We start from the raw sequence: 12,351 nt of genomic DNA on the forward strand, positions 1-12,351 counted from the left end.
TGGATTTAGTTGGAAAGTATGCAAAACATATGCAAGTTTACACAAAGATTAAAAAGACAACAAAGCATCTTATAAATAAATATTATAATCATTAGAACAATAAAAGATGGAATTTTTTAATCCAAAAAGAAATATTTACAGAATAACAAAAGCCTTTTAGAAATTTGTTCTTAAAGACATAGTATAATTTGTTTTTTTCATGCCATTAAAAAACTCCACAAAGACGGATTACGCACATCAAACTTTCAAAACACGCAAACTGAAAGCAGTAATTATGATGTCACACATCATCAATGTTTTGATTTGATCATTTGGAGGCTCTATTCCCAGCAGAATAATTTACCGTCAGCCGAATAAGGATTATTTCCTAACTTTGCGGGTGATTTTTCAGTTTGAGTTTATATCTAATGTTATGGTCTTTTGAAGTGCTTGTTCTAAGAGATGAGTGAATGCAGTATAATTGTTTTTAGTTTTCAAGAGAAGCAAATTTAATCTTTCTTCTACAAGATTACACTCTAATATAATGCCAATTATGCATGTAAGTTTTATATTAATACTTTCTTTTTGCATATGTTTTGCATACTTTCAAAGGGAATTTCACCACGGCAATTCGGCCGCCATAATTTGTGCATACAATTCAATATGGCGGACGGAAAGGCGAAAAGGTCTAATGCGATTCGATTGCATTCGACAATCGAATCGCAATTATTTGATTGTGTTCAATTGCGTTCAATTGATTAGGCATTCGATTCGTTCGATTTACATCGTCTGGCTGTTACCGTTCTGTCGAAACATGGGATTGTTAATATCTGGATTATTTTTACTTACTATATAATCACTTTACAACAAATTTATGATCTTGCATGGTTTTATATTATCCATCTGTGCTGTTTAATTTAACCGGCAATTCTGTCAGCAAGTAACTTACTAAAAATACTTGCAAATATGAGATTCTAAAATGGTAGAGTAGATCGAGCTGCGAGTGGAAATATTTGTTTTGAAATTTTGTTACTTTGGTTGGTCAGGCAATTGATGGCTTTTCAACTTTCTCTCCTTTACATACAGGAAATAATAATAATAAAACTGAATAAAAAGCAAAATGGCTACAAGCTTTAAAAGATTATTGGTGAAAGATTTCCCAAGACCTGAAATTCAAAAAGATTCTATTGAACAGACTTATTGGAATGATTTCGAGGTATACTTTTTATTTTAATTTTATATCCATTTTAACTGAGATGAAAATTATATGAAAAAATCGGATTCATGATAATTTTTTGCCCTCACTCTACTAAAAATGGTCATTTGATGAATTTCTCCATTGAAATGGGTCAGTCTTAATAATGTCTTTGGGAATACAACAGTTTTTGCTTCATTACAATTTCCTTTGAATTAATTTTTGGGCTTGAAAATAAAAATCCCGGACGGGATACATCAAATCCCCGAAGGGATACACGAGAATCAGAATCCATATTATGAAAAATCGGTTCATCCAAAAAACAGGAAATTGCGTTTTAATTTCAACATTCTAATGATATTCAAAGGATAAAAGTAAAAAAAATAAGGTTGCATTGTTTTTTCTGAGTTCTAGGGCGAATTCTAGAAAAATATTGAATCCGGGCCAAGATTGCTGTGTGTATGGCTTCAGCTTTGCTCATTTCATAACCCTATACTAAATGTTTTTGAGAGCAATACCGTAAAATATTGACTGATAATGTTAAAAAGTATTGTCCCAAGATTGCGTAAAAAGACATGATTTAAATTAAAATTGAATTAAAACTTTAATTGAAGGAAATATCTTTGTAGTATTTAAAAAAAGTACAAAAAATAGTCCCTGCTATCAAGCATACCCCATAAGGCTTGTTCAACATATAAAAATGAGAAAACCTAAGAAATCAAACTTCCAACATTCTGTATTTTGTATAATTATATATATTTTCCATTAAATTTTAGTTTCCCACAGTTGTGAAGGAGTTTTCAGCCATCAATTATGTGGATATTTCACCAGTGGAACCTTATGATGCTTTGGTCACATCATCTGCTAAGGTAAGGTCTGTTTTGTTGTGAAATAATCCACTGTCACGGAATCGTTAAAAGAATTAGCAAAAAATGTCCCACTTTCAATAAAATACAACTCATAGAATCAGCTGTTTTTTATCATTTTTTCCCATTTTTAAAAGTTGTTTTTCTACTATAGTTATAGACTTATCTCAATTCTCGGAATCTTTATAATACAGATTCAAATTTTCAATGGCTTGACAAACGAGATTAAGAGGACTTCAACACGTTCAAAAGATAATGTGTTTGGAGCAAGATACCGTGATGATGGGAAATTAATGGTGGCAGGCGGTGAATCTGGCCACATACAGGTTTGTATCATAATTCACGTTTGATTTTGTCGTGCAAACTTTGACATGTAAAGATGCTTTTATTAAAAGGCTTTTGAAATTGGTACCCATTTCGAAACTCTAACAGGGGAAAGAAATGGAAAGGGGACCGCAAATGATTTTTCTTTATTTTTCTACTGTCCCATCCTATTTGTTGAGCTTAAGCTTTTGGTCTCAGAATTATTTGTTTTGATGTGCAATCAAGCGTGATGCGTTATTTGAAATTCCTCAGCTCCTTTGTTTTCTTTCCGTGGTCCAATATCACTATGGTGCACAAGAAGCAATCATTTTGTAAAACGATGGATACATTACTTGAGTGTTTTTTACTACTTTTTACGGTGGCCGAGAACTGCACAAATACTATTTTTCGATGAAAAGGTTAAAAAAATACGCAACAAAAATAAAAAGTATGCAAAAAAAATAAAAAAAGTACGCAAAAAAATAAAAAGTGCGCAAAAAAAAAAAAAGTACACAACAAAAATAAAAAGTACGCAACAAAAATAAAAAGTACGCAAAAAAAATAAAAACTACAGAAAAAAATAACAAGTACGCAAAAAAAAATCAAAACAAAAAATACACAAAAAAAATCTTTCAGTCTGCCGTCGTGAGGGCCGAAGAGGTCCAAGGCATCTTCTTCTTGTATCTCGTCTATTACATAAAGGAGATAATTCTATTACCCTTTTCTCCATATTCCTATGATCCTATATTCCCTTTCTTCCCATGTTCCAATATACCCCCATTTCCTTTCTTCCCAAATTCCCTTCATTCCCATATTCCCTTCATTCCCATATTCCCTTCCTCCTCATATTACCTTTCCTCCCCATATTCTTTTCATTTTAACGTTCCCTTCATTACCATATCCCCTTCATTCCCTTCCTCTCCATGTTTCCTTCATTCTCACATTCCCTTCATTATTTGACTTCATTTGATTTCAAGAACGCGTGGGTACGAGGTTGCGTGTATACGTTGATTGAGGTACGACTGGCTAATAACGCCGTAGTAAAAAGAAAATAATTGATTAGGTATGGGTTCGAGGTTGCGTGAATAAGTTGATTGAGGTTCGACTGGAGGCTTCTTTCTAGGAATGAAAATTTTGAAATAATTACCCAACAGATCGAATTTTACTATTTACTATCTAACTGGGGGGGGGGGCTAATTGCCGGGGGGTTAGAAATCGCACTTCTGTAAACCCAAAAAGAAGGTAAATATAGGCTAAGATCAGGCTTTTTAGAGAAAAATGAGGGGCCTTTTCTTTGACAGATGAAAATATTCTTAAAAACTAATAAACCGGGGGGGGGGGGGTTGAAAAAGTTTGAATGTCCAGCGGGGTTTGTCCTGCTGTCCGGTCAAACGTCAGAATGTCTGAGAGGTGAATTTCCAAAAAATGTTATATCCTCCACCCCCAACCCCATATTCAAGTTTTTTCTGGGAGAGGCTATTGCAAGAAACTTTTTTAAATATCTACTTTCCAGAGTATTCCACCTGGTGGGTAAATATTTCAAAAAACGGTATTTCCATTGGGACTAAATTTCGCGGATAACACCTAATAATTGATTAAAGCTCACATTGACCAGTCTTATCCTGTATCTTTTGACTGAACAGGACAGGAAAATTTTTCCCGGTCGAGTAGAAGCATAATTAATTACCGGGTCTGCGACTTAGTCTGTTTGTTCGAAATAAGGGGATATCCGTTTTGCCTAGACTAAGGATAAATAGACAAGAATGGGACACAAAATGTAGATAAATTTGTCGAAATATATTTGAAATAATCTCGAAAAAACTATCTTTCTTCCAAAAGTCAGAAAAAAACTGATGGAGCAATTTTGCAAAGTCCAAAAAGAAGCTATTTTTAGGCAACTCACATGTTGGTTGTTGCCATTTAGCATCATAACCAGCGAAAAAAAAACAGAAAAAAAAACTAATTAACCAATCCCGAGAAAAGCTGGGACCAGACGGACGGACAGGTTAATTTATAGGATCTCCAAGTATAGAGGGGGAACATATACGACCTTTTTTTACCCTAACAAGTAGTTTTTGGACATTTTTTGGGTGCTGATTCCGAAAATCACACTCATTTTGGCTGAAAATCAATACTCAGCCTGCTACCCCTATGCACCAAGTTGGCCCAAAATAGGCATTTTTGTGTGGAGCTTGTTCTTTGACTATTTCTGGGTAATATATAAGTTTCTTTGGTCAAAAGTCTTCCAAATAGGCCTTTGATGATGCCACAAGCCTTAGATGAAGTTTGGGGTCTGGTGCTGGTACGCACCGGGTTAGACAAAATACTAAAAATTCATGAAATTTTAAATGCTCACTTTTCTGCCTTTTTTGACCTATTTCAAACATTTTTTTCTTGAGGTTGCAGCACAGATACCTGGTCTAGTTCGTGTGTGCCTATGGAGCCTCAACGGGGAAGCTCTGCGCGCAAATTCTGACCCAGATCCCTTCTCAGCCGGACTTCTCGGCCCGGACGACGGTCAGCTAGAAGATTTTTTTCTGTACTTTTTATTTTCTTTGCATACTTTTTCTTTTTGCATACTTTTATTTTTTTTGCGCACTTTTTATTTTTTTTGCGTACTTTTTATTTTTTTTGCGTACTTTTTATTTTTTCTATGTAGTTTTTTATTTTTTTTTGCGTAGTTTTTATTTTTTCTACGTAGTTTTTAATTTTTTTTGCGTAGTTTTTATTTTTTCTACATAGTTTTTATTTTTTCTACGTAGTTTTTTATTTTTTTTGCGTATTTTTATTTTTTTTGCGTACTTTTGGTTTTTTTTGCGTACTTTTTATTTTTTTTGCGTATTTTTTGAACCTGTGTATCGAAAAATAGTATTTGTGCAGTTCTTGGCCACCGTAACTTTTAGATTTATAATTTTTTTATTTATTAGATTTATAGAGTGCTCAATCCTCTTTGTAGGGCAAATTCATAAGAGTTATACACGTTTTTTTTTATGAGGAACCTTAACTTGGCTCCAAGCCTGGAGTTCCTTATTTTGCCAGAGAGTTTCAGCTTCAAAGTTCCTTATTGAGTTTCTTAGTTACTTAGCTGTTAAGTTTGGATTTGATAAGTGTGTAGCTTCGTTATCAGCATTTTTTGTCTTTTTAACATATTGAAAGGCGTTTCAGCAATATTTTCCGTCTTTTTATTTAGGTTGTTGTAAATGTTTGCAATTTCAAATTGAACTCTTGATGTTCTTTAACTTGATATTTTATTCTCAGCCTGAGCAGTTCCTTAACAATTTCTTATTTCCCAGACCATTTTCAGCCTCAAGTTCATTATAAACGTGTTCCTTGTAAAAAAAAAACGTGTATTTCAAAAGTTATATTTCAAAATACTTTTAAATTTATTCGAACTCCATAGGGTTAGACATAAAATAAATAGTGTTGTTTTGTCTTTACAGGTGTTGGATACAATATCAAGAGCCATTTTAAGAAACTTTAGAGGACACACTGCGTAAGTTTTCCTTAAACATTAACCAATGGGTTTCGCGAATTTGTTTAGGTAAATCAATACTATATGTAATTATATGGTTGATTACATTTAGCTTAGATTTGTAAAGGACGAGCGGGGCGATAAATCCGTAATAGCCCCGCTTTTTTGTAATCGCCCTGATGTAAACAAAAATTTCTATTGGTTGAAAGAAAAGTATCGTACGATATTTTGATTGGTTAACAAAATATCGTACGAAATTTTTAAGCCAATCAAAATAAGAGTGTCAGTCGAATGTTTTTTTATAGTTTCGAATGTTTTTATAAGTTTCGAAAAGAATAGCGATTGAGTGTTCTTCAATTCTTTTTTTGACCATATAATTAACGCGGAATAACATGGTATTCTCGTTTCATTGAAAACACTTCAAAATAGCCCTCACTACGTTCGGGCTATTTTGAAATGTTTTCAATGAACCTCGGGGTTATTAATCCCAAATCACCCTCTAAACCATGTTATTACTAGTACAAATTTTTATTATCCCTATCAAGTGTTGTATGCGTTGGTTTAGAGTTTTATTGATCAGGTATTCTAAATATTAATCATTTCAGCTTTTGTTTAATTTTAAAGAAATCTTATGCGTACTCTCAGGTGCTAAATAAACGAGGGAGGGAGCTGGAAAAATCAAAAAATTAACACGTGGGGATGTGTTTATTACTGTAAGTTGGTCTAATGTCGACATCACTCTTCTAATTTTGTTACCCTTCTTTTAGAGTTAGGAATAATAGGAAGGTCCGGAATCGCTGATTGAAACTAATTTTCTTAGCTTGTCAATCAGTTGAGGAGTTCATCAGTGATTCAGCCTTCCTATTATTCTTATCTCTAAAGAAGGATGTCGAAATAAGAAGAGGGATGTCGTCATTAGACCAACTTACGGTAGGCACCTGAGAGGAAGCTTTGGCTTATTTCAAACTACAAAATTCAGTTTCATTTTTTATTTTTCTTAATTTGACAGGGCGACAAGAGTTTGCACTTTCAGTTCGGAACGCACTCGAGTGTTCTCAGCATCAGATGACAAAACAGTGCGGCAGTGGGATATCCCTACTGAAAAAGAAACACATACATTTAAAGGGGCTACGGTTAGTCAAACTAATTATGTCTAAACCATGATTTTGATGATGTCTTTTCTTTTAATTTTTAAAATGAAATTGTTATCATACGATTTTAACATTATAGTTTTCTGCTGGTTATTTTCTGTTTGAATACAGCTGACAAAGGTTAATAATATTGAAAGCCACCGTCGACAAGAAACATTCATAGACAATGCTCGATACGTTCGATAGGCTCCTTTATCCGATGAAAAACTAGTCTCCCTGGAAAATCGAATTAGAAAGCGTCAACTGCAATGCCTTTTTCACTATATCTGAACTGTTTCGCTATTTTTTGGTAAAATTATATTTGTTTTTTCGTGTTAGCGAATTTCTTTCTCAGATTCGTTTTTTTCTGTTTTCTTAGGATTACATCAGATGCGGATGCAATTATCCTAAAAATCCGGAAATGTTTTTAACAGGTTGGTATTACTGCAGCACTTATCATCCTTCTTAGGATTGATAATTTTCACGAATAAGGCAAATGAGCAAATATAAAAACTTTACCAAAGGCAAATGATGAAACGTTTCTAAATCATTTTCAATTGGTTTCGAACCTTTGGTCTTTACGGAGAAATCTCATCTCTTTTTTTATTGTTCTTTAGGGGTACCAAAACTTTCGCGATTTTCCCGAAAGTAAATGCATTCGAATATTCTTAACAAGGTGATTCGCGAAAATTTATGTTCGCAAAAAATTTCCTAAACGTATATAATATCTCTGAATGTATTTCTCAGGTTTATTGACCTCTATGAAACAATCTTACATCTCTCTATTTTTTAGATTATAGAGTTTTCTGAGCCTCTAACCCGCTCTTCTTATAATCATGTTGTTTCCGTCGTAAATTTTTTAAATAGAGTTTAGTCCTAGGGCTACCTCTCACTTTCCATATATGACTCTTGTCTTTTTCTTTCGATGTTTTTTCTTTTGCTTTATGATGCCATTGTTTTATTATCTCGCGTTCTTTCCTTGAAAAATCGTCTGATACTCTGAAATCATCTTTATCTTGAAATTTAGTAATTGTTGCAATTTTATGCCTAAGCGTCAATTCTTAGAATGCCAGTTTTTATCAAATTCAAGGAGTATTTACGTCACTTTTAAGCCATTTTTTGGTGAAAATTTTCATTTTGATCATCCAATTCGCGAAAGTTTATGCTCGCTCGAATTTACGAAAGTAAATGTCGTAAAGTTCGTGAATTTTCGACGTCGCGAAAGTTTGTACGCTTTAAAGTAGTTATTTACGCTAAATATATTTTCCAATAACAGGTTCATACGACCATACAGTGAAGCTGTGGGATTTCCGTTCATCAGAAAACCACCAAGTCCTCTCCTTGGATCATGGTGCACCAGTTGAAAGTCTCATCGTCCATAGTGTTGGTGCTATCTGTATTTCGGCTGGTAATAATTACATTAAAGTATGGGATCTTGTCGCTGGACGATTGTTAAATCAATTCTCCAATCACCAGAAGACTGTTACGACTTTGTCTTTCAATGGCGATGAACGAAGACTGTTATCCGGCTCTTTGGATAGGTAAGTGGGTTTGATTACATTGGAGGTTCTACCCGATGTTAAGGCTAAACTGAGGGATGAGTTACCCCTAAAAGTCTTTTGTAAAGGTTACTAATAGACGATATCGGCTTTCCGAATTCTCCCCCGAATGATTACCCATGATGCATTGCGCAAAAAAATTCAGTGCATCATGAGTTGACTTTCGTCTAGTGTAGAAGACTGTTTTGCACGTTTGGTCATTGTTCTTAGTATAGTCCTGGTTTTTGTATGGATTGGTCACGAGTTCTGTTTCTTTTAATTATAATGTTTTACATTTACAACGTCCTCTTTTCTTCTTCATACAAAAGGAATGTGAAGGTTTACAATGTGCACGATTACTCTGTGGTTGCAACGTTGAATTATCCATCACCGATTCTCACGATGGCACTTTCTGTAAGCTCGCTTGTTTCCTATTTTATTTTATGATCACAGTGTTCACAGTTCTTACATCTCCGTCTCTGCGAAGCACAAAAAAGAGCCTTTTTCGCCTTAGAATTTAGTAGAATACAGCAAAAATCTGGGCTAATTTATTGTATTGGGCTCTTCCAGAAAATGTTCGTACACCCCGGGTGGAGGATATATGGTCCGGGGGGTAGCAAAAATTCGTCAAAATTTACCTTGTCCGGGGGGTAATTTTGCTCTGTCCGGGGGTAATTTCGGGTGTCCAGGGGGTCAGCTGATGCTTGTCCGGGGGGTGAAACCCGTTGTCCAGGGGGTCAAAAGTCACTTTGTCCGGGGGGTAAATCACTGAAAATTGTTATATCCTCCACCCCCCGTATACAATTTTTTTCTGGAAGAGCCCATTGAGTCAATTTTCCGTGTCAGAAGAAGAAATTTGCTTTGACCACCGGTTTAAAAGAATCGCAAAGAAACTCACACAGGCTGATTCACCTTATTTGTGCTTTAGTCGAAAAGGACGATAAATTTTTTTTCAAACTTCTCTTAGACTGTCCTCGCTGAAATGAAACACCAGTGTGAGGCACTCTAATCAAACAAAAGTGAACACCCATGGTACAGGCTAACAGACATCTATAAAGTGATTGATATTATCTTTTTTTTTTTCACAGCGTGACGATTCCTACTTAGTTCTGGGGATGTCGGATGGAGCCATTTCACTCCAAAAACGGAAAAAAGTTGCGCATGTAGATCCCGTCGCTCACCTGCGTGCTGATAACAGTGAATATAAAGTGAAGAAAATACACAAACCCGTGACAGAAGATGACACTGGATTCCGTCCAAGAAGACCAAAAGCAAGACCTAAAAAAGTATACATCAATTTTTTTCTACAGATTTATAATATTGATACAGTCGACATGATACGTAACATTTGAACAGACTTACCAACCTACTTGACTATTTTTGCCCCTGATACCGAATAGGCATCCTTCACACTTGTTTTAACTTACCTATGTACCAGAACTCTCAAGCCTCTGCCCATTTTGGTTCCTAGCGTATAAACTGAGCGGGTTATAGAAGGAACGGAGATGCGAACTGGGAACTCTGCTCTATCGTGCATACAACCTTGACTGATCGGCAATCACATCGCTATTATTTATACTACTGTATTCATGATATGCACCACTGACATTTTAAAAAGTTCTCAGAAGACTCTCTAGTGTTGCATATCATTAATTTGACAATATCGTATTTTCTGAAAAAGAGTAAATGTAATATTCCAAGCACATGACCACTGATCTTTAACTACTTGACTGGATCAGGCTTCCCGTATATAGAAAGTGTGTCCAGTTTTAGAGCTGACTAGTCCGCCATCTTATTTTTCAATTCTGGTCATCAACAGCGCGAAGGCCGAGGTAAACGATTCCAACATTTCATCCAACATGCCATTTTCGAACGTTCCAAAATCTAAAATTTGAAAACAACATGACGTACTAGTCAACCTCAAAACTGGACACTTCCACGGGAAATCTGTGTTCAGTTAGCCTATCTAGTGCGTAAAAAATATGATATATGTGGTTGTGCCCTTTGAGTAATAGAGACTTAAACCATTTCATATTTAGAATGACGTCATCGTTGAGTACCAGACCTTTTACAAGAAACGCTTAATGATCGTGGACCACCATCTACGTCGCTTTGAATACCAAGAAGCCTTGAAAATGTGTATGAAACGTGAAGACGAAGTGGTCCTCTCGTTACTGACCGAACTTGATCGTCGCCATGGTCTTGAGATCGCCCTCAAAAATCAAGATCTACCTTTTCTGATAGACTTTATCAACTTTCTTAGCAGGTAAACTATCACTCTTCTAAGTAATGAATTTATTTGTCTTAATAAGCGAGACGAGCGACCACACTCATAGACATAAAGCTAAACTAAGGAGGTGGCCGCACGCTGTTACAAGAAAAAAAGAGAAAAAAAAGGAATGTTTAGTGAGAATTACAATGGGCTCTTCCAGAACAAATTTGAATATGGGGGGAGGGGGGTGGAAGATATAACATTCTTTGGAAATCTACCTCTCCGGATATTGCGTGTGAATTTTAACCCCGGACAACAGATCTCACCCCCTGGATAAGCATCAGTTGACCCCCCGGACAAAATATTCAATATATCCTCCACCCCCCATGTACAAAAATTTTCTGGAAGAGCCCAATTTTTGAATTATATAATCTTTATAAGTTTGGCGAAGAAATTATCTGACGAATTTTGCTTACTGTTAGTAGATTTGGGGTATAGAGAAATCATCTGATCTATAAGAAAATAAAGAAATAATTTAGCTTTGATTTAATTTTTTTTTTCGACAGGAACATCTCGAATCATATTCACACAGCTACTCTGATACCCGTCGCAAATTTATTCACTGGTAAGTTTATATGTATTGGCCTAAAGCGTTTTGTAAATTCGCTCAATGTTTTTATTCAAAGCACTTGTTATACATTTTGAAATTTGACAATGATCGTAAGACAACAAAATTATATTAATTAGTTATTAACTCAAAGATGTTTCAGTTGTAGAAATATATTGTTAGCCCCGTTAAGTTAGTCCTGGAGGGCTTGGTATCGTCGTTTGTAAGATTCCACTGCCGCCTTTCTAGCGGAAAAAGTCCAGGACTCCGGGTAGTTGAAAATTGACGTTCCAAAAGTTAGACCGTTCCCTAAGTAAACACGAGATTTTCCGTAGCTTTAGAAAAAAATCTTTTTGCCAGGTACCCCGGGAAATAGCGGAAATTTTCCGGAAAATTCAGTGGAATCTTACGCCAAACGACGGCATAAGGTGAAGGTCTATAACCCCGTTTTTTATTAAACTTATCTTTAGATTTGTACATGCCGATGCTATCGAGCGAACCTAAATTCCTGAAACACATGATCAAATTCAACCGTAAAATGAAAGAAGAATTAAAATCGTACGAAGAACGCATGAAATTATTAGGAACAGTTGAACAAATTTTCACCCTCATGACGCCTCCGCCCAAAATTCAAACCTCAGAAACGCCACAGTATACAGATGAGAAAGAAGTGGCGGGTGGGGCGTCGAGTGATATGGAGAACTCTGTTGAGATTAAAGAAGGGACTGCCAGTGACGAAGTGGAAAGTATTCGTTCCGCTGATATCGATTTCGCGATCGATCATACGAATATTGGTAAACGATAAATTGTCATCGATGAAATGTTCGTCTCTATTGGTTTAAACGTAGAGGAATTTATCTTTCCACTCCAAGATTAGAATCTAAGAGCATTCCAAAAAACCCCCACCAATTTTTGTAGGAAGAAATTGTCAATTTGGTGAAGGTGTTCCCTCCAAACATAAAATTAATTTCCCGCCAAAATTGCCTATTTTTGAAACATTTTTCTCATTCTTGGGGCTAGGCATAACTGTTAAGAAATGAATTTAATAA

The 12,351-nt window shown here is 35.3% G+C and overlaps 1 protein-coding gene across 1 annotated transcript; it reads left to right on the forward strand.

Moving 5' to 3' along the window:
- Window positions 1–1,064: 1,064 nt before the first annotated feature.
- Window positions 1,065–12,102, forward strand: LOC136806889 (U3 small nucleolar RNA-associated protein 15 homolog; the record flags this gene model as incomplete). Its single annotated transcript, XM_067063479.1, is given in 12 exon segments — window positions 1,065–1,195; window positions 1,951–2,043; window positions 2,235–2,366; window positions 5,784–5,836; window positions 6,825–6,948; window positions 7,325–7,379; window positions 8,222–8,486; window positions 8,813–8,897; window positions 9,572–9,769; window positions 10,523–10,749; window positions 11,262–11,320; window positions 11,773–12,102. Coding segments are annotated over 12 exon segments (1,717 nt in total), but the record flags the coding sequence as incomplete, so codon positions are not given.
- Between the last annotated feature and the right edge of the window lie 249 nt (window positions 12,103–12,351).

This window comes from Clytia hemisphaerica, unplaced genomic scaffold (assembly GCF_902728285.1).
Source record: "Clytia hemisphaerica strain Z4C2 unplaced genomic scaffold, Clytia hemisphaerica genome assembly, whole genome shotgun sequence".
In the NCBI taxonomy this organism is placed as follows: Eukaryota; Metazoa; Cnidaria; class Hydrozoa; order Leptothecata; family Clytiidae; genus Clytia; species Clytia hemisphaerica.